At 38.8% G+C, this 23,639-nt stretch overlaps 1 protein-coding gene across 5 annotated transcripts in view; it reads left to right on the forward strand.

The window, feature by feature from the left end:
• The window catches only part of STXBP4 (syntaxin binding protein 4), a 253,383-nt gene that overhangs the window by 15,110 nt on the left and 214,634 nt on the right, over positions 1-23,639 (forward strand). For 3 of the 5 annotated variants that reach the window (XM_070772475.1, XM_019981250.2, XM_070772477.1), the window contains exons 2-4: positions 12,103-12,175; positions 12,621-12,749; positions 18,715-18,847. In XM_070772475.1, coding sequence (XP_070628576.1) covers positions 12,703-12,749; positions 18,715-18,847 — 180 coding nt within the window. In that variant the 5' untranslated portion in view covers positions 12,103-12,175; positions 12,621-12,702. The remainder of the gene's footprint in view (positions 1-12,102; positions 12,176-12,620; positions 12,750-18,714; positions 18,848-23,639) is intronic. The other 2 variants (XM_070772478.1, XM_070772476.1) reach the window with 2 other exon arrangements.

A 23,639-nucleotide genomic window follows, 5' to 3' on the forward strand; every position in this document is an offset into this window, starting at 1 on the left:
TGGAATTCCATCACCTCCACTTAGTTGAACATAAAATCAGGAAATGCCCTGTATGTCCTGTCTGGAATCTGGTTACTTAATGTAGTGTGTGGACCTGAAAGAACAATTTATGCCCTTGGAAAGGCTAACAATGAGTGCTCTTTCTTATGGAAAAGCCTCCTTCATCTCCTTTTTTCTTAAGTCTTAAAACATAAGCATAAACTCTCACACTCAATAATCGACTAAAGATCCTGAGTCACTTGATTGAAACAATCTGGTGAGTCTTCAAAGACATTTAAATGTATATCCCCTCAGTAGCTTCTGTTGAAACACCTTTCTCATGTGATTTTTAATTATTTATATATTTATTTTTGTGGTTTTATTTGTTTATTTACTTATGGCTACATTGGGTCTTCATTGCTGTGTGTGGGCTTTCTGTAGTTACAGCCAGTGAGGGCTACTCTAGTTGAGGCATTCAGGCTTCTCAGTGTGGTGCTTTCTCTTATTGCCTAGTGCAGGCTCTAGGTTGCAAGCGCTTCAGTAGTTCTGGTGCACAGGTTTCGTTGCCCCTCAGCACATGAGATCTTCTTGGATCAGGGATTACACCTATGTCTTTTGCAATGGCAGGTGGATTCTTAATCACTGGACCACCAGGGAAGCCCCCCCAGTGCTTTTTAAAATAATGATGGTGATGGTAATGAAGTAGGAGGCAAAATAGTGGAGAGGGAAGAGATTGTTTGGTTTTGGATTCAGTATTAAGCCAATACATCTTTCCTCCACTGTTACTACATCTTGTCCTTTGTCTATTTCCTTTTGGTTATCTTTTCACTTTAGGGGAACAATTAAAAGACTTTAGGGTTCTTTGGCAATATTGCTTGTTACGAAATTTGAAGTAGGTATAAAAATTTATTGAGGTGGAGGAATTAGGTTCCTGCTCATAAAGCTCCTATGAGTCTATTCTAGAAGTGTTATTTTAGTCTTTGTAATAATAAATCAGTAAGTCTTTTTTTCTTTAATTATAGTACCATGCTATACTTTATTTTTTGAGTATATTCTTTTTTTTAAATTGGAGAATGATTCCTTTAAAATATTTTATTGGTTTCTGCCATACAACAATGCAAGACTTCCAATTAATTAGTTGTCTATAAGTTGTATGTGTACATGTATTGAAGTGCTAAATAAGGTGCACTTGGATATAAATCCACATATTGCAGTTACATAGATTTCAACGAAAATCTAACATATTAATTATGCCTTTTATTCCTTCAACTGGTTTATTAGTAACATTTACAAAAAGACATTTGGTAATTTCCTAGTTGTCCAGTGGTTAGGACTCTATTCTTTCACTGCCATGGGTGAAGTTTCAGTTTCTGGTCAAGCTGTGAGGAGAAGCCAAAAGTTAAAAATAAAATAAAGACATTAAATCACGTGGTAGAATTTGGGATGAAATAAATTGTTTTCTAAAAGGTACTTTTCTAGGTATTCCAAAACCAGTTTTTTACCTTTACAAAATAATAGGTGTTTTAAAAGGCGTTAAATGAATATCAAAAATGACTAAGAATTAAACAAATCAGAAATAGGCTTCCCAGATGGCAACAGTCGTGAAGAATTGGCTTCCCAGGTGATGCTAGTGGTAAAGAACCTGCCTGTCAATCCCTGGTTCATTCCAGTGTTCTTGCCTGGAGAATCCTGTGGACAGAGGAGCCTGGTGGACAGTCCATGTGGTCACAGAGAGTAGGACAGAACTGAAGCGACTTAGCATGCACACACGCCAATGCAGGAGACTTAAGAGATGTAAGTTGATTCTTGGGTTGGGAAGATCCCCTGGAGTAGGGCATGGCAATCTACTCCAGTATTCTTGCCTGGAGAATCCCCTGGAATGAGGAGCCTAGTAGGCTACATTGGGTCCATAGTGTCACAACAAGTCAGATATGACTGAAGCGACATAGCAGCACACATATGAAAATAAGTTTAAAACACTGCAGTAGGTCACAAAAGAAGACTTGAACAAAAAGAAGTATGTACCAAGTTTTTTGACAGGAAAATTCAACATCAAAAAGGTGGATACAAATACTTCTTCAGTCAGTTCATGAATTTAACATGCGTGAGTGTATGCTAAGTTGCTTCAGTCATGTCCAACTCTTTGTGACCCTTTAGACTGTAATTCACCAGGCTCCTTTGTCCATGGGATTCTGCAGGCAAGATTACTGGAGGGAGTTGCCATGCCCTCCTCCAGGGGGTGTTCCCAATTGAGGGATTTAACCCACATCTCTTAATGTCTCCTGCATTGCCAGGCAAATTCTTTACCCCTAACGTGATTCCCCAACAATTAGCATTAAAAAAAAAAAAAAAAAAAAAAAAGGAGATTTAGATGTTAATGTATAAAAACACCAAAAATAGCCAGGGAGGCTTGATTGAAAAAGAGCAGTAAGGAGGGATTGGTCTTACCAGACATAAAAATATAATCTCCATCATTAAGATAAAATAGCATGGTATGTGAATATGTAGACTAACAAATGGGCCAGAATAAAAAGTCAGTTGTAGATCTAAATGCTTATGAGATTTGATGTATGATAAAGGTTGCAAGTGGGCCTTAGAAAGCATCACTACGAACAAAGCTAGTGGAGGTGATGGAATTCCAGTTGAGCTCTTTCAAGTCCTGAAAGATGATGCTATGAAAGTGCTGCACTCCATATGCCAGCAAATTTGGAAAACTCAGCAGTTGCCACAAGACTGGAAAAGGTCAGTTTTCATTCCAATCCCAAAGAAAGGCAATGCCAAAGAAGGCTCAAACTACCGCACAATTGCACTCATCTCACACGCTAGTACAGTAATGCTCAAAATTCTCCAAGCCAGACTTCAGCAATACATGAACCATGAACTTCCAGATGTTCAAGCTGGTTTTAGAAAAGGCAGAGGAACCAGAGAACAAATTGCCAACATCCGCTGGATCATGGAAAAAGCAAGAGAATTCCAGAAAAACATCTATTTCTGCTTTATTGACTATGCCAAAGCCTTTGACTGTGTGGATCACAATAAACTGTGGAAAATTCTGAAAGAGATGGGAATACCAGACCACCTGACCTGCCTCTTGAGAAACCTATATGCAGGTCAGGAAGCAACAGTTAGAACTGGACATGGAGCAACAGACTGGTTCCAAATAGGAAAAAGGAGTACATCAAGGCTGTATATTGTCACCCTGCTTATTTAACTTTTTTGCAGAGTACATCACGAGAAACGCTGGGCTGGAAGAAGCACAAGCTGGAATCAAGATTGCCGGGAGAAATATCAATAACCTCAGATATGCAGATGACACCACCCTTATGGCAGAAAGTGAAGAGGAACTAAAAAGCCTCTTGATGAAGGTGAAAGAGGAGAGTGAAAAAGTTGGCTTAAAACTCAACATTCAGAAAACGAAGATCATGGCATCTAGTCCTATCACTTCATAGGAAATAGATGGGGAAACAGTGGAAACAGTGTCAGACTTTATTATTTTGGGCTCCAAAATCACTGCAGATGGTGACTGCAGCCATGAAATTAAAAGATGCTTACTCCTTGGAAGGAAAGTTATGACCAACCTAGACAGCATATTGAAAAGCAGAGATATTACTTTGCCAACAAAGGTCTGGGTAGTCAAGGCTATAGTCAAGGTAGTCAAGGTTTTTCCAGTAGTCATATATGGATGTGAGAGTTAGACTGTGAAGAAGGCTGAGCGCCAAAGAATTGATGCTTTTGAACTGTGGTGTTGGAGAAGACTGTTGAGAGTCTCTTGGACTGCAAGGAGATCCAACCAGTCCATTCTGAAGGAGATCAGCCCTGGGATCTCTTTGGAAGGAATGATGCTAAAGCTGAAACTCCAGTACTTTGGCCACCTCATGTGAAGAGTTGACTCATTGGAAAAGACTCTGATGCTGGGAGGGATTGGGGGCAGGAGGAGAAGGGGACGACAGAGGATGAGATGGCTGGATGGCATCACTGACTCGATGGACGTGAGTCTGGGTGAACTCCGGGAGTTGGTGATGGACAGGGAGGCCTGGCATACTGCAATTCATGGGGTCACAAAGAATTGGACACAACTGAGTGTCTGAACTGAATTGAAAGTTTGCATTTCAAATCATTGGGTTAACAATAGTTTATTTAATAAATGTGTTTGCGACAACTGAGTGATCTTTTGGGGAAAGAAAAGTTGGATCTTTCTCTTATTCTGTGAACTAGTTGGATTCCAAATGGGTGAACGATTTTAGAATGAAACTATAAAAAGTACTGAAAGGAAATGTGAGTTTTTTTGTGACTTTGGAATGGGGAAGGACTTACATTTGACTTAAACCAAAAATCATAAAAGAAAAGATAAATTTAGCCACAAACTTTTGCCTAAACAACAAAAAAAACCCTGTAACTATGAATGAAATAACCTCAGATATGCAGATGACACCACCCAAATGGCGGAAAGTGAAGAACTAAAGAGCCTCTTGATGAAAATGAAAGAGGAGAGTGAAAAAGTTGGCTTAAAACTCAGCATTCAGAAAACAAAGATATGGCATCCAGTCCCATCACTTCATGGGAAATAGATGGGGAAACAGTGGAAACAGTGAAAGACTTTATTTTGGGGGGCTCCAAAATCACTGCAGATGATGATTGCAGCCATGAAATTAAAAGACGCTTGCTCCTTGGAGGAAAAGCTATGACCAACCTAGGCAGCATATTAAAAAGCAGAGACATTACTTTGCCAACAAAGGTCTGTCTAGTCAAATCTATGGTATTTCCAGTAGTCATGTATGGATGTGAGATTTGCATTATAAAGAAAGCTGAGCACTGAAGAATTGATGCTTTTGAACTGTGATGTTGGAGAAGACTCTTGAGAGTCCCTTGGACTATAGGGAGATCAAATCAGTCTATCCTAAAGGAAATCAGTCCTGAATATTCATTGGAAGTACTGATGCTGAAGCTGAAACTCCAATACTTTGGCCACCTGATGTGAAGAGCTGACTCGTTGGAAAAGACCCTGATGCTGGGAAAGATTGAATGTGGGAGGAGAAGGGAATGACCAAGGATGAGATGGTTGGATGGCATCACAGACTCAATGGACATGAGTGTGAATAAGCTCCTGAGTTGGTGATACAGGGAAGCCTGGCATGCTGCAGTGCGTGGGGTTGCAGAGGCACAAATGACTAAGTGACTGAACTGAACTGAACTGAACTGAAGAACAAAAGGAGGAAGATATGCTTGCAGTTCTTAGTGCAGACACGGGAATAATCTCCCTAGGATTTAAGAACTAGAAACTCGACAAAGAAAAGCTAACAATGAATTAAAAAAACTGGCAAAAGGAATGCACAGTTTACATAAAAAATTCTGAAACCATAAAGAAATGCTCAGCCTCACTCAGGCTACATTAAGAAACCATTTTCATCAATATGACTGTCAAATCCAAGATATATAGTATATCATATTGGTGAGAATTTGCAGTAACAGGCAAGTGCTGTTGATGGAGTGCTAATTAGTACAATTCTGATATAGGGTAGTTTGGCATTTTCTGTCAGATTAGCAGGTGTATAAATTGATTTTTCTAAATTTATCTTACAAATATATTTGTACAGGTGTAATATGACCTATATATAAAGATTTTTTTATAGCATGTTTATAATAGCAAAAAATTTCAAGCAATCTAAATATCAGAAGGGAATAAATAAATACAGTCATACATAAAGTAGAATACCATACAATTGTAAAAAACAGAATTAGTATGCCATGTAAAATATATGAAAAGAATTCCAAGTTATATATTAAGTTAAAAAAAGAAACAGATTGTATAGTAGTGCATATAGTATGCAAGGCTAACACACACTCCACAGGACCTGTCCGCATCAAGAGTCTGTATGACCTATACCCTCTGGGATTTTACAGTGCACAGCCTGAACAGCTGGATGTTTTGTGCCTGATTGTAGCTACTTTCTGTGTCAAAACAAAAGTTAAGGATTCAGAATATTTATTCATCCTTGTTTATTGTATTTAAAAGAACTAAAAGGATTCATAAGCAACTGAAATAGTGGATACGTAACTGTTTAGAGATGGTGTGGAGGTGAATAGGATGGCTGTATACATGCATGTGTGCATGCTGAGTCACTTCAGTCATGACCAGCTCTTTGCGACCTCATGGACTGTAGCCAACTGGGCTCCACAGTCCATGGGATTCTCCAGGCAAGAATACTGGAATGGGTTACCGTGCCCTCCTTCAGAGGATCTTCTCGACCAGGGGACTGAATCCACATCTTAGGTCTCCTCCTTTGGCAGGTGAGTTCTTTACCACTAGTGCCACCTGGGAAGCCCATATATTTAGATACATATGGCCTGGATAATTCCATCGGCAGAGGAGACTGGTAGGTTACAATCCATGGGGCTGCAAAGAGACACAACTGAGATTAAACACACACACACACACACACACACACACACACACACACACATTTCCCCACTGCAATGTATTTACTTATTTAAATTTTAAAAATAAAAATATTTCATTATGATACTTTAATCAAGTTAACATTTAGCATAATATCTGTTAGATGTGTTTATCCCTTTGCCATTTGTTTTCTTTATTTTTAGTCTAGTAAAAAGAACTAGTTTAAGCAAGTACTGAATGTCACATCTCTGAGAATATAAATTATTAAATCTGTATTGAAACATGCATGGTAGGCAGATTTTTATCTGATGAGATTTTTAATTATATGGAATAAAACTTTTAGTGCAGTTGTGGGAGTTATATATCAAAGTAAAACTCTTAATTTTTTTTCCAAAATAGATCCATCTTCTATTTTTCTCCAGCATTTCACTTTCTCTGTTTTTGCTGACCTAACCGTTTTCGGTTATGCGTCACCAAACAAGAAAAACAAAATATTTTCTTTCAAAACATTATTGAAAGAATAGTGTTTTCTTTCTGTGTCATTAATGCTGTGAAGTTGGGGTGCTGGGGTGGAGATGTAACATTACACAAACCCCTATCAATTGAAGGTCTGCTTGCTTGCATAAAGGACAGAACAAGAGGCAAGCAAAACAGAGGGAAAGAAGGCATTTTAGGATTTTTAAGAATATGACAATGGATACCTTTTCATGTGGAGGCAAAAACAAAAAATAAGGCCTGCTGTTTGGATAGATAAGATTAAACCAATTTCATTATTATAAAGAAGTTTAATTTAGGTTGGTGCAAATGTAATTGCAGTTTTTTCATTTTTGAAATTTGTCATTTGATATTGGAATACATGAAGGACAAGCTGGAATCAAGATTGCTGGGAGAAATATCAATAAGCTCATATATGCAGATAATACCACTCTAATGACAGGAAATGAAAAGGAACTAAAGACCCTCTTGATGAAAGTGAAAGAGGAGAGAGAAAAAGATGACTTAAAACTTAATATTCAAAAAACAAAAATCATGGCATCCGGTCCCATCACTTCATGGCAAATAGACAGGAAAAAATGAAAACAGTGACAGACTTTGTTTTCTTAGGCTCCGAAATCACTGTGGATGGTGACTGCAGCCTTGAAATTAAAAGACGCTTTCCTCCTTGGGAGAAAAGTTTTTCTTTTCTCGGACAAACCTAGACAGTGTATGAAAAAGTAGAGACATCACTTTGCCAACAAAGGTCTATCTAGTCAAAGCTATGGTTTTTCCAGTAGTCATGTACGAAATGTGAGAGTTGGATCATAAAGAAGGCTGAGTGCTGAAGAATTGATGTTTTTGTATTTTGGTGTTGGAGAAGACTCTTGAGAGTCCCTTGGCCTGCAAGGAGATCCAACCAGTCAATCCTAAAGGAAATCAGTCCTGAATATTCATTGGAAGAACTGATGCTGAAGCTGAAGCTCCAATACTTTGGCCACCTGATGTGAAGAGCCAACTCATTGGAAAAAAATCCCTGATTCTAGGAAAGATTGAGGGCAGGAGGAGGAGGGAGCAACAGAGGAGGAAATGGTTGGATGGGATCATCAACTCAGAGGACATGAGTTTGAGCAAACTCTGGGAGATGGTGAGGGACAGGGAAGCCTGGTATGCTCTAGTTCATGGGGTTACAAAGAGTCAGACATGACTGAGCTACTGAACAACAACAAATTGTAATACATTCTTAAGTAAATGTGGTTATATTTTAATACACATTTCTTTATATTTTTTTGCTAGTGACTTAATTTCTTGCTATTTATTTTATATTTATTTTAGAGTATGGAAATGATGTTAGACAAAAGCAAATATGAGCAGTTTTCTTATTCAATTTTATAAATGTGTCATAAGGCAGCAGCTCCAACTCACAACATCAACAACACATTTGGCCCAGGAACTGCTAACAGAAGTGCAGTGGTGGTTCAAGAAATTTTGCAAAGAAGACAAGAACTTTGAAGATGAAGAGCATAGTGGCTGGCCATTGAAAGTTGGCAGTGACCAACTGAGAGTCATCGTTGAAGCTGATCCTCTTACAGCTACACAAGAAATTGTCAAATAACTCAACATTGACCATTCTAAGGTCGTTGTTGAAACAAATCCATTAGAGGCAAATTGGAAAGGTGAAAAAACTCGATAAGTAGGTGCCTCAATGAGCTGACTGCAAATCAAAAAACTTGTCATTTTGAACTGTCATCTTCCTTTTCTCTGTGCAAGTACAATGAACCATTTTCCAATGGGATTGTGACGTGTAACGAAAAGTGAATAGTATACAACAGCCAGCAGTGACCAGCTCAGTGGACGGACCGAGAAGCTCTAAAGCACTTTCCAAAACCAGACTTGCACCAAACAAAGGTCAGGGCCACAGTTTGTTGGTCTGCTGCCTGTCTGATCCACTACAGCTTTCTGAATTCCCATAAAACCATTACATCTGAGATGTAAGCTCAGCAAATTGATGAAATGCACCCAAAACTGCAAGGCCTGCAGCAGCTTTGATCTATAGAAAGGGCCCAATTCTGCACAACACTAGCCAACCACGCATTGCACAAGCAACACTTCAAAAGTTGAACAAATTGGATTATAAAATTTTGCCTCATCTACCATATTCACCTGACCTCTTGTCAACTGATCACCACTTCTTCAAGCATCTGAATGTTTTGCAGGCAAAACATTTCCACAACCAGCAGGATGCAGAAAATGCTTTCCAAGAGTTTATTGAATCCCACAGCATGAATTTTTAAACTACAGAAATAAACAAACTTGTTTCTCATTGGCAAAAATGGGTTGATTGTAATGGTTCCTGTTTTGATTAATAAAATATGTGTTTGAGCCTAGTTATAATGATTTGAAATTCACAGTCCAAAATCGCAATTACTTTTGTATCAACCTAACATCACTTTCGTAAAAGAGAAACAGCATATTACTACATTAACTAACACTCTTTTCCTGCTTTGTTGGAGGATGACATTTTTCCACATTAATTAGTTTTCCAGCATGCTATAGTGAAAAAAACTTGCTTTTGAAGCCAGGTAGAACTGGATTCAAATTCTGCTTTACAGCTATTTAGCATTGTGGTCATAGACAAGTCACATAGTTTCTCCATTAACTGATTTTTTTTTTTTAATGTAAAATGGGTGCATATTACCCGTCTTCTGGTGCTCCTCAGATGGTAAAATGCTCTAGTAGCATGCCTGGCTGTATTGATGTTGCGTGATGACTCCTCCATGTCCCCAGCACCCAGTGTATACCACTGTCAGAGCACTCAGCACCCTCCTGATGTCTGTTCATTTGATTATCTCTAGGGATAGACTCTTTGCTTTTTTTTTACCTCCAACACTTAAGACAATGTCAGGTATGTTAGGTGAATGAAATAATTTAAAAACTGAAATTCTGTTTTAATACTTTAAAGTGGTAAAAAGTTTAAGTGACGCTATGTGGAATCTATTATAGAATTTAACAATGACACATCCATTATGCTGATGCTGGGAGGGATTGGGGGCAGGAGGAGAAGGGGACGACAGAGGAGGAGATGGCTGGATGGCATCACTGACTCCGTGGACGTGAGTCTGAGTGAATTCCGGGAATTGGTGATGGACAGGGAGGCCTGGCATGCTGCGATTCATGGGGTCACAAAGAGTTGGACACGACTGAGCAACTGAACTGAACTGAACTGATGATATTCCATGATCCAGGGACCCAGTGCCCTGTTAAGACAAATCACTACCAGATCTTACTTGCTTTGGTAACACTGAAGAGGGCTCAGTTTTTTACATCTCCCTTAATCCTCCTGGCAACCCTTTGAGTCCTTACCTTAATATGAAGCGATGCCAGGAAGTTAGGTAACTTTCTAAGACTGTATGGCTACCATATAGCAGTATTGCCATTTGAACTCAGCTTTTTTTTTTTTTTTTAACTTAAATCTAATGTATTTTCCATGGTATTAAATAAGACAAGTACATTTGAAATACTTAGCACAGTGTGTGACGCATGATACCAAATGGTAGTTGCTAATATTATTGTAATACCAAAACTTCATCACTGAAGGGTTGGGAATCTTCTCCAAACATGTATTAATAAAGCAGTCTCCAATGTATTTAAAGAAACTTACTTTTAGAATTGAACTCTCTAATACAGCTAGCTGCCTTAATCTTGTGGACTGATGTAACAGCTCTTGACTGTGGGTCATTACTCTGTCAAGGCCTAGGATTTTAAGCTCTTCCCTCAAGTTCCCGTCCCCCGCCCCCCCTTCCTCCATGGGATACTGAGTAAACTTCCTGCTTCCTGGCTATTGGACTCTTGCTGCAGACAGCAGTGTTGTTTGGGGGCTTCCCTTTCCTGCTGCTGTTGCGCATGCTCCCAGTTTCTGTTGCTTGCTACCACAGGGGCTGTGAAAGTTGAAGCAGGTTTTTAACACCCAGGCCAGTGATACAACTCTGTGTTAGGATCCCAGAAGGTAGTTGGTGCTTTTTTCAGAGTCTGTTTAATTTATTGATGAAAGAATCTAGGGTTTCTTTCACATAAATAGTTGGAGAAGAGATTTTAATTCTCTGCCTCAGTTTCTCTCTGCTTAGAACTATGGTCCTGAGTCCTCAGCCTCTGTGGGATTCTGTAAGATAGGTTGATCTACAGCTCTAGCTGTTTTTGAGGTCAGAATTTTGCCATGAGTCAGATATGGTGTGCTGAGTTAGTGGTTGCCTTTGGGCTTCTTAGAGGTGTAGCATGCCTGGGCTTCTTGGAGGTATAAATGCCACCTCTGTTTACCCCAGTACACCCTACAGATATTACCATTTTCTTTATGTGTGCTCAAACTTAAAAGTGTTACAAAGCCTTTCCCTAGCTTTCTGCTTCTTCAGTCCTCTTTTTACCAATTATCATCCTACTGTCTATTTTTTGTCTTCCAGAAATTTATTGAAATTTTTCATCTCATGGCTTTTCTTTCATTTTTTTCTTTAACATTATGAGTTTATACTGTTTGTAATCCTTTACTCTTGTATTAGTGGGTGCTTAGAGGGAAAGAAGACACATGCCAAAGTCACGCTGACGTTCTTAACTGAAAATCAGATTTTTTAAAAAATTTAACTTTACTAAGGTATTTTTGATTTATAACAGCACATATTTCTACTGAGACAGTTTGGTACATTTTGACATGTGTATTAAAACCATCACTACTACCTACTGTACCTATGAAGAAACTGACACTTGAAGGAGCCTAGAAGCTCAGATTGGAACCCAGGCTTGTCTGATGTCAAGTTCCAATCTGTGGGCTCTGAAGTCTGAGTTCTATCTGGGAAAACAACAACTGACTATTTCTCATTTGCATAGGGAAAGAACGAAATCTCTGAATCTAGCTGCTGCTGCTAAGTCACGTCAGTCGTGTCCGACTCTGTGTGACGCTATGGACAGCAGCCCATCAGGCTCCTCTGTCCATGGGATTCTCTAGGCAAGAATACTGGAGTGGGTTGCCATTTCCTTCTCCACTGAAAGTAACTACTCATTTCTTTAATAAGAGGGTTGTGCTAAATGATCCTGACGTCTTTTTCCACTTCAAGTTTTTGTACTTCATGTGTGTTTCCTATGCAGAAGTGGTAAATCTCTGTTCAAATACAGTTTTTTCAATTAAATGAAACTGTACTATTCTCTGTAATTTTCAAGTGGAGTTATATAAGACATTAAGAATAGTATTTTTTTTCTTTTTATAGGAAAGCATTTAAGAAGCTCTTGGAGTAATATGAGTCAGAGTAATGTCTGCAGGAAGTCCCTCAAGATAGTTAGGTGAGACAATATGAATTTTTTCAGAGTGTATTGTATAATTATTTTGCAGACAATCTGACTATAAAATTCCTAGCTTTGTGCTCATAAGAGACGTTCTGCTCAGTCTTCTATTATTATGTGGTTTTTAAGCTTAGTAATGGTGGAAGCTACAATAGTTACCTAATACTTAAAAACTGTGTTCTAGAAAATACAGATTTTTATATAATGATATAGATATAGTCCTATAACTCCATCTAGCTATCTATCTATAGAACTGTCTCTACAGTTCTCAGATATTATCAGCAATGACTAAAATGTCATAGCCTAAAATATATAAAATACATCTATCATCTATACACAGGCACATATTGTTTACATGCCAAGTATATATGTTTTTATGCAAAGCTGAAATCAAATTTGACTGTTCTAAGATATGACAATTTATTTTCTACTTCTCCAATCTTAGGAAAAAGAAGAATTTATAGACTCTTCATCAAGATCTTCATTTACGCAGCTGTTAAATCCAAGGCTACAGTTGTGGTGAAACCATGAATAAAAATACATCTTCTGTAGTATCATCCAGTCTACTTGAAAAGTAATTTCTAAATTAAATTTAATATGTTTTGAAGTAGCATAGTTTAAAATATGTAGAATATTAATGAATGTTGGGAGAAAGTTTCATACAGCTAACTACTTGTGGTGTAAGATAGTGGTAATAAAAGGCTGATCAGTAATTACTTTCATTGTAAATCAAGGTATAGGGTAAATCCTGCATTCTCTTTTAGAATTATTTATAGAGCTGGATTTTTAAACATTTGATCTGATTTTTTAAATATCCAAAATATTTTATAATTCCAGTATAACTATAACATAATGTAAAATTAACATTTGCTGAGTAACAAGTTCTAATAGCTTAAAACAAGCAAGCATTTATTCTTTGTCATGATTCTGTGGACAGGGCCGGTCTGCACCGGATCCTGTAGGATGGCCTCACTGATGTGTTCTGGGGCCTTGTTTAGAAGGTTGGATGGCTGAGGTCTCTTTCAGCCTGGTCTCCCCTCCTCCAGGCAGCGAGCTCAGGCTTTCTCAGGTGGTGCAGAGTGGTTCCCAGCAGCAGGCACGAGTGGTTTTCAAATGTCTGTTTTCCTCACATTTGCTTATGCACCATTGACTGAAGCAATATAGGTAACAAGTCCGAATTCAAGGTCTAGAGTTACAGACTTTACTTTTTAATGGAAGGAACAGTAAAGCCACATTCTTGGGGGCATCCAGACAGAGATGGGAAGAATTGGCCATTCTGCAAACATGTGACACACATATAACAAAGTGTATTCAGAGAAGGCCTCCTTTCAGTCTTACCCTTCTTTCTGTGCCCTCCTTCTCCTATAAATAGCCATCTTTTTTCTTAATTCCTTTTCACTGTTTCTTTTTGAATGAACAAATATATATCCATATAAATATATATGCATGTCATATATATGTGTGTATATAATTATATTTTTTCTCAAAATGATTGTTTATTCTGTATAAAGTTCTACTGGACATTAGACATTCTTCTACTCTTGCGAGTATACACCAGTGTTGACTCAAGTTTTAAGGTCTTTCCTAGAGAATGATGTCAGGTCAGAGTATCTTTCTCTAATGCCTCCTCCTGGGAGCACTGGGAAGCTTCAGTCTCCTAGGGACAAGCCAGGCCCAGCTGTGTGGTGGATGAAGAATTCTGTCCACAGTGCTCCATGCACTGGTACTGAACAGCTTTGCTCTGTGACAGCACAGAGTTTTATTCAACTTCTTAAGGCAAAATAAAGCTAATGAGAAAGAAGTATATTACTGAGGCAAGATGTCCCCAAACACCCAATATCCCAGGCTCCACTTGCCAGTGCATTCTTAACAAAAAAGGTAGCATATTATATATAGTGGCATTTTTTGTTGTTTTTTTAGAAATGATTTTATTTATGTATTTGTGGCTGTGCTGGGTCCTCGTTGCTGCTTGGCCTTTTCTTTGGCTGCAGAGAACTGGGGCTGCTCTCTAGTTGTGATGCGCAGGCCTCTCACTGTGGCGGGCTTCTCTTGAGCACAGGGTGGACGGTTGTGGTGCACGAGCTTAGTTGCTCTGTGGCTTGTAGGATCCTCCTGGACCAGGGATTGAACCTGTATCTCCTGCACTGGCAGATGGATTGTTTGCCACTGAGTCACCAGGAAAGTGAAAGTGAAAGTCCCTCTGTCCTGTCTGACTCTTCTCCAGGCCAGAATACAGGAGTGGGTAGCCTTGCCCTTCTTCAGGGAGTCTTTCCATCCCAGGGACTGAACCCAGGTCTCCTGCAATGCAGGTGGATTCTTTACCAGCTGAGCCACAAGAGAAGCCTAAGAATACTGGAGTGGGTAGCCTTGCCCTTCTTCAGGGGGTCTTCCCAACCTGGGAATCAAACCAGAGTCTCCTGCATTGCAGGTGGATTCTTTACCAACTGAGCCATCAGGGAAGCCCTGAGTCACCAGGGAAGTCCTGTGTATATGATGTTTTGACCAGACCTTTTGTAAACTAAAGTTATGTCCTGATGGTCACTTCATATCAGTTTATAAAGTTCTTCCTTGTACCTTGTTGTAACTGTTAGTATTGTGTTCTTAATATATCAGTATCATAGTTTATTTATCCAGTACCTTATTGATGGACATTTGAATTTGCAATTTTTGGTGATTACAAATTATGCCAAATAACTAACCTAGTATACAAGTCATTTTATATTTGTCACCAAATTATCTTTGGAAAGGTTCCTAAAAATGAGATTGTTGTATTAGAGGGTAAATTGTTGTTGTTGTTTAGTTGCTAACTTGTGTCCGACTCCTTTGCCGCCTCATGGACGCTGGGTTTTCTGTCTATGGGATTTCCCAGACAAGAATTCTGGAGTGAGTTGCCATTTCCTTCTCCAGGGGATCTTCCTGACCCAGGGATCAAACCCATGTCTCCTGCACTAGCAGGTGGATTCTTTACTACTGAGCCACCAGGAAGGCCCAGAGGGTAAATTCAGTTCAGTTCAGTCGCTCAGTCATGTCCGACTCTTTGCGACCCCATGAATCGCAGCACGCCAGGCCTCCCTGTCCATCGCCAACTCCCGAAGTTCACCCAGACTCACATCCATCAAGTCAGTGATGCCACCCAGCCATCTCATCCCAGACTCACGTCCATCAAGTCAGTGATGCCATCCAGCCATCTCATCCCAGACTCAGGTCCATCAAGTCAGTGATGCCATCCAGCCATCTCATCCTCTGTCGTCCCCTTCTCCTCCTGCCCCCAATCCCTCCCAGCATCAGAGTCTTTTCCAATGAGTCAACTCTTCGCATGAGGTGGCCAAAGTACTGGAGTTTCAGCTTTAGCATCATTCCTTCCAAAGATATCCCAGGGCTGATCTCCTTCAGAATGGACTGGTTGGATCTCTTTGCAGTCCAAGAGACTCTCAAGAGTCTTCTCCAACACCACAGTTCAAAAGCATCAATTCTCTGGCGCTCAGCCCTCTTCACAGTCCAACTGTCACATCCATACATGACCACAGGAAAAACCATAGCCTTGACTAGATGGACCTTTGTTGGCAAAGTAATGTCTCTGCTTTTTAATATGCTATCTAGGTTGGTCATAACCTTCCTTCCAAGGAGTAAGTGTCTTTTAATTTCATGGCTGTAGTCACCATCTGCAGTGATTTTGGAGCCCAGAAAAATAAAGTCTGACGCTGTTTCCAGTGTTTTCCCATCTATTTCCCATGAAGTGATGGGACCGGATGCCATGATCTTCGTTTTCTGAAAGTTGAGCTTTAAGCCAACTTTTTCACTCTCCACTTTCACTTTCATCAAGAGGCTTTTTAGTTCTTCTTCACTTTCTGCCATAAGTGTGGTGTCATTTGCATATCTGAGGTTATTGATATTTCTCTCGGCAATCTTGATTCCAGCTTGTGTTTCTTCCAGTCCAGCAAAACTAGAAATTACTAAATCCCCATTTCAGAGGTTGTACCATTTTTTATTACCACCAACAATGTGCAAGAGCACCTCTTTCCTAAAGCCTTGTCATATATTGTCAAAGTTCTAAATTTACATTGATCTGATTAGGTAAAAAGCAGTATTTCTGCCTGGATTTAGCTTGTAGATTCTCTTACTGTGATTAAATTTGAGCAGCAGAACTATTTTTAATTGCAAAAAAAATTAAGTAATGTAAATTCTTAACAAGGAGAGACTTTTTAAAAAAAAATTATTTAGTTATTTGTTTGGCTGTGTTGAGTTTTGGTTGCATCATGTGGGATTTAGTTCCCTGACCAGGGCTCAAACCCATGCCCCCTTAATGGGAACACAGAGTCTTGACCACTGGACCACCAAGGAAGTCCCACAATGAGGGAATTTTAAAGTAAGGTCCTAGCAAGTAAATACACTGCTGTGTTAATCATAGATACTCTGTGCTGGGGTTAGAAAAGGAGGAATACTTTACTGAAATAGTAATGTGTGCTGGAGATCGTGTGTACCCCCACTGAGAGGAATTCACATTTAGACAGTTTAACAGGTAGACACTTACTCCTTGGAAGGAGAGTTATGACCAATCTAGATAGCATATTCAGAAGCAGAGACATTACTTTGCCAACAAAGGTCCGTCTAGTCAAGGCTATGGTTTTTCCTGTGGTCATGTATGGATGTGAGAGTTGGACTGTGAAGAAGGCTGAGCACCAGAGAATTGATGCTTTTGAACTGTGGTGTTGGAGAAGACTCTTGAGAGTCTCTTGGACTGCAAGGAGATCCAACCAGTCCATTCTGAAGGAGATCAGCCCTGGGATTTCTTTGGGAGGAATGATGCTAAAGCTGAAACTCCAGTACTTTGGCCACCTCATGCGAAGAGTTGACTCATTGGAAAAGACTCTGATGCTGGGAGGGATTGGGGGCAGGAGGAGAAGGGGACGACAGAGGATGAGATGGCTGGATGGCATCACTGACTTGATGGACGTGAGTCTGAGTGAACTCCGGGAGTTGTCGATGGACAGGGAGACCTGGCGTGCTGCGATTCATGGGGTCGCAACGAGTCAGACACGACTGAGCGACTGAACTGAACTGAACTGAACTGAATGAGACCTTTGTTCCCTTTCTTCTTCATCTCCCCCACTTCTAGGCTTCATCTCTTTATTTCCTTGCAGCCTAATCTCCCATCAAGAAAGATTTTAAAATCTGACAACAGAATATTTTCTGCCTTTTTTCCTAGCTGACTATTACCCTAGTAACCACATAGGCCTTCTTATCCTAGAGTTGAATTCAGTGTAATACAACCATAATGGATATGCTCTAAGTGCTTTATAAAGATCAAAATACTCAAAAATATGGAGTTTTGTTTTTTAAAGTTTTAATTTCTTTCATTATCCTTTTTTTATGATTTAACTTTTGAATACAAGTCCTCATAAAGATATAGCTAGAATTTCTATGGCAGAAGTTAAATATAAAAAAAATTTTAAAGCTGTAACCTTATGTAAAATATGAACTAACTCTTTTTAACAGTGGTTTCTGTTGTGGCACATTTGAAGACAGCTAGAAGTCCTGTATTCAACAATAGCTTTAATATACCCATGAAGCATAGAGGTTGAAGTGCTCTTAAATCTTAGACCTTACTTAGACCATACTTTGGCTCTGGAGCAAGATAGACCAGGCTCACATTGCTGTTCTCCAGCTTTGTAACTTTAGGCCACCAAGTCAACCTGCCCAGATTTGAGTTTTTTAGAAAAATGAGGGTAATAATATTAGGGATTTTATAAATATTAAATGAATTGAATAACATAATGTGTGAATATTGCTTAGCGTAATACCCACTACACCATAAGTAAGCCCTGAGCTTCATTTCATACTTTACTCAAGCTCTTTTGGACCAGTAAAAGTCTGTTCTGACCACTATTCAGAAACACAACTTGGGGTGGGGGGAGGGTGTACATTTTGCAGAATTCTTTTTAACAGTTCCTTCCTTCCTAATAGCATCGCTTTTATGTCCAGCAGAAATCACAGCTGGAGCATGTGCTTTGTACCAGGAAAATACTCTTAAAGGATAAATTGAGTTTTTTGGGGTTTTTTTTGAGATTCAAATGAAGGTTATATTTATTTTGCTTTAAATGGCCACAAGCGTGTCTTTTAAAATTCACTTACCCAATTCATTAAAGTGTTTCGTTTTGGAATCCTAAAGTGTAGTAGAAAGTCAGTTAAAAGCAAGTCTCTGCAGTTACCTTTAATAAATCTTTAAGTTTGTTTAAATAATATTTTTAAAGTATTCTTCTACTCCAAATAAATAAGCATTATTGCTGTAATTTCTCTTATTGTTTGGTTGTTTTACAGAAAAATTAGAATTAGTGCTAAGAAAATCCATTTGATTGCCTTTGTATGATCATACTTTTAATAATGTCATTGCTAGTATGTACTGAGTATTTTGAATTATCTAGGTCTAAGAATTTAACAAATATTTTAAAGAAAAAATAGGTACCCATCTCTGGGCAGGGTCTCCCTGGTGGACCACCATCTCTGGGCTAATTTATGCATGCTAATTTACTTTATCTTAGGGATCCTGCCTTTCAGATGATTACAGTTACCAAGAAAACAGGCCTTGGTCTGAAGATCCTAGGAGGAATTAACCGGAATGAAGGTCCATTGGTATATATTCAGGAAATCATTCCTGGAGGAGACTGTTATAAGGTAAAAATGAAGATAAAATAACCCTTCACCTAAAAGACAAAACCACTAGTGATGAGGTTTGTTTCATCATCAGTAAATTTTTTATGTTAACTGAATATCCACTATGACCATTTCTCAGTGAAAGACACAGAGAGAGTGTAAGTAGACCTTTACACTCAAGGAGCTTCAACCTAACAAATGCATAAGAAATAAAAATGAATTAAATATGAAAAAGCAGATTTTAAGCTCTAACTAAAGGTTATATATTTTTAATTATATGCTGTTCAACTTTTATCCTAAGTCTGTCTGAGAAAAATCATATCTGAAGACATGTTCTCTATTCACTGCTCTGAGTTTGGGTTAAGTTAGATCAGTTAAACTGTGTTCATTTGGCCTCTCTTAAATGCAAAACAAAACTAAGCAAATAAAATCTATTGATTTGTGAATTTGCAGTAATTCTTGATAAGTTTGTGGTCACTTACTTGTCCAAATGAGAAATTAGATTTAGAATTAAGGCTAGAATTATCTTTTTTAGGAATGAGAAAGCCTTACTCTTCTCATCACTGTAAGAAATATGTAAATCATGAATTCTTTGCTCTTGCTGCTAGGAAGCTCAGATTCATATTTGAAGCATTTAGGTAACAAATTGGTTACTATATTTTCATGCTCATTTCTCTTGAATTTCATGTTATTTCTGTTTTGCTAACGTGATTCTATATTTCTTTTGTTGAAAATTTCCTTCAATCCTTTTTGGAGAGATGTAGTATATAAAGAATTTAATAAAATATTCTATTAATATCAAGCTATTTAACATGAGAAAGGATCCTCTTACAAAGTTTGTTTATATTGTTCTTATTCTAGTTGTTTTTGTTGAATAAATAGTCCTACCCTTACCCCGAGTCCTATCTCGAACACTGTTTAGCAAACAGTTTGTTTATTCAAGTGGATTTTTTCCAAGTTAGGAAAAAAAAAAATCAATTTAACCAAAACTTTGAAAGCAATAGATTTAAATTTTCTCAGGCTTGTGGAGATAATACGGTGTCTTCCTAATACACTTACCAAGCTGTAAGTGTTATACAATAAGTATAGGATATTGTCTCTGGAGTAGGCAATTGCAACCCACTCTAGTATTCTTGCCTGAAGAATCCCATGGACAGAGGAGCCTGGCAGGCTACAGTCCATGGGGTCACAAAGCGTCAATCAGACAGGACTGAGCAACTGAGCATACAAACATACAATAGGATATTATAATGATATAATTTTGAGCTACTGAATTTAATTTATTAACTAAATAAGAACATACTTAAATGCTAAATTTAAACAAATTCAAACAAACAAAAGACAAAATTTTTCTTTTAAGAATTGAGATATATTACTTTAGTTTTAAAGCTAAAGGATGTGTGTATTCGGTATGGCTAAGCTATATCTTAGACTATACTTGAAGTAATGCAATAGATTATGGTACCTACCAAGTGATAAGAATTTACTTTTAAAACAAACATCAATTTGTGCTTTTTGTTCCCCCCATGAAAAATATTTGTACATAAAGTAATAGTAGTGACTAGGTGCTGAGTGACTCGTCTCCTGTCAGCAATCACTGAATAAGAAATTATACCTGTAACATACATTTTCTCTTGCTGATTTTCTGAGAATTCTGTTGTTTGAAAGGGTATTAGAAAGCAAAACCATGTAATAAAGTATATTCTGTATTTACCACTAGAGAGCAGCATTGGGTTATTAATGTATTTTTACAGTATTTGGTTGTGTTCAAGAGAAGAAAACTGCCAATATAGAGAAGGGAGTAGACAGAGAAGAGTAAGTGAGTTTTTAATGCTTTCAGTTGCTTTTATGTACTTCCTGAAGATGGAGAAGTACATACATCTTTTGCTCTGAAAAGACAAGTAAATTCAATTTTATATAAAAATATTTTAAATGAATAATAGAATTTACTTTGTTCTAAATACTGTGTTCTTGCCCAAAAAAATCCCATGGACAAAGGAGCCTGGTGGGCTACAGTCTGTGGTGTCGCAAAGAGTCAGATATGACTGAGCGACTAAACAACAGGAACAACAAATACTGTGTTAGGCTTGTTAAAACTTCTAATCTGCACAAAATTTCTGCATGTATATTCACAGAATAGGAAACAGGCTCATAGGTTATCCTTATAAGTTGGTACACTGAGCAACCATTAATATTTTTTAAATGCATATGAGTGCTTTCACTTGCTGTTATTTTAACATTATATTGTTTCAGAGCTAATAATATAGCCAATCTCAAGCTTATTCCCCCTCATACACACTTAAAAATATTTTTCCTTTTGGAAAATATGAGATAGAATACTGGTTCAGTAACCGAAATGGTCATGTTTCTTTGAAAAAACATACTCAGAGTTCAAACTTGAAACATCTTGAAATGTTTTTGCTGCTTCAAGTAGGAAAGAAGATTCTTAATTCTCTCAGCTCTAAGAGCTAGAGGTAGCCTATAGGTTGGGAACAACTATACTAGGTACTGAGTTAAGGGAAGGATTAAACATGGGAACTCCAAGGCTCTTTTCTCCCCACCAGGCAATTCCGTATCAGTTTGGAGTCCTCAGTGTTCAGTCTTAGAAATTTTGGGGGGTGGGACATTCCTTTGACCTTCATACACACATACCCGATTGCCTGATCCACATTTCCACTTGGATCTCTTCAAGGCATCTCACATGCAACTTGTCTGAGGCCGGATTTATGATAGTCACGTCATACCTTCATCTACCGATTTCTCCCCAAATAGACCTTCTGCCAGTGCTGCCAGTTTCTGTGAATGACACCTTCCAGTTGCAAAAAGTCAAAAAACCAGATCTCATCCTAACTACTTCCTCTCCCTTAACACCCATATCTAATTCATTAGTACTTACTGTTGACTGTTTCTAAACAGTTCTTGAATCCATCAGTCTTCTTGATCTTTACTGCCATCACCTTTGTTTAAGTTATCATCAGTTCAATTCAGTCGCTCAATCGCGTCCAACTCTTTGCAACCCCATGAATTGCAGCACGCCGGGCCTCCCTGTCCATCACCAACTCCCAGAGTTCACTCAGACTCATGTCCATCGAGTCAGTGATGCTATCCAGCCATCTCATCCTCTGTCGTCCCCTTCTCCTCCTGCCCCCAATCCCTCCCAGCATCAGAGTCTTTTCCAGTGAGTCAACTCTTCGCATGAGGTGCCCAAAGTATTGGAGTTTCAGCTTTAGCATCAGTCCTTCCGAAGAACACCAGGACTGATCTCCTTTAGAATGTACTGGTTGGATCTCCTCGCAGTCCAAGGTACTCTCAAGAGTCTTCTCCAACACCACAGTTCAAAAGCATCAATTCTTTGGCGCTCAGCTTTCTTCACAGTCCAACTCTCACATCCATACATGACCACAGGAAAAACCATAGCCTTGACTAGACGGACCTTTGTTGGCAAAGTAATGTCTCTGCTTTTGAATATGCTATCTAGGTTGGTTATAACTTTCCTTCCAAGGAGTAAGTGTCTTTTAATTTCATGGCTGCAATCACCATCTGCAGTGTTATCATCAGTTTATATCAAACCTCACAAAGAGCTTTGTCTGCTCTTATACACCATTCTTATTTCCCTCTCCACCTATCCTGGTGCTGCCGCTGCTGCTAAGTCACTTCAGTCGTGTCCGAGTCTGTGCGACCCCATAGACGGCAGCCCATCAGGCGTCCACCGTCCCTGGGATTCTCCAGGCAAGAACACTGTAGTGGGTTGCTGCCGGGAGCTGGCGAGAGACACTCCACTCATGGCAAAGGTCATGAGGAAGGAGGCTCGACACATGCAAAGGCGGGATCGAGCCTCAGGAGTCCCCCTGGATATTCTCAAGCATCTACCCCAAAAAAACCAGAGTCTGCCTACTTTATTGCTTTGTGCTCTCACCTCTGACTTTACTGGGGTCTGTCCCCCACCACCATCTCGCTCTCTCTGATAAAGAGTTAACTTACAGCTCCAGTTAATAAGTTCCTAGGCATTAGGAGTGTTTAAATCCAAATCCCTCAGATAGCTCTCTAACTCACCTGACAAGTTTACCCGGACTCCTACAGCTATGCATGTGATTGTTTACAGTCTCTTAGCCTCGAGAGGCACGGGAAGCTTAAGATATTCAAATAGCTTAAAGCCTCTCAGACAGTTAGACACTGTCAGAATAAAACTAGTAAAAGATTTCATTGATGAGCCAATGCTTGCTGCCAAGTTTCCACATCCCCTGTATTTATCCTTGAATGTGTATTAATTAATATAGTTGGTATGTAGAAAAAATAAGTAGTGGCCTTGGTGTTAGCAACTTTAGACCCTTAAGGTAATAAATTCTTTCCTTTGTTGTAAACCCACTATACCTCTGCCCTATAGGAATGCAACTTTATCTAACACCTTTGGAGGATGGCGCCAAAGCTTAAAATAATTACTGTTAGAGAAAATAAGTCTTACGGTTGACAAACCTTTGTCAAGAGTCATAAAATGTTAATAGGCCTTCTGGCCAGAAGATGATGTAAATCACCTAAACTATTTGTATAGGATAAATTTGCAGGAAAGAACCCTGGTTTTGATAAGGATCAAAGACTGCTGACTTTGTATGATTTCACATCCCCTATTATCCTCTAAGTGCAACTTAGGGTATAAAAGCCCCTGTTGAAAATAAAGCTATGGGCCTTGCTCACCAAAGCTTGGTCTCCCCATGTCATTCTTTTTCTCAATTTCTGGCTGAAGTTTCCATCTGGAACGTGGAGGTCCTCTGCGACCATTTATTTGCCTGGGCTTCTAAGACCCACTTGAGAAGGT

Source organism: Bos indicus, chromosome 19 (genome assembly GCF_029378745.1).
Source record: "Bos indicus isolate NIAB-ARS_2022 breed Sahiwal x Tharparkar chromosome 19, NIAB-ARS_B.indTharparkar_mat_pri_1.0, whole genome shotgun sequence".
NCBI classification, from domain to species: Eukaryota; Metazoa; Chordata; class Mammalia; order Artiodactyla; family Bovidae; genus Bos; species Bos indicus.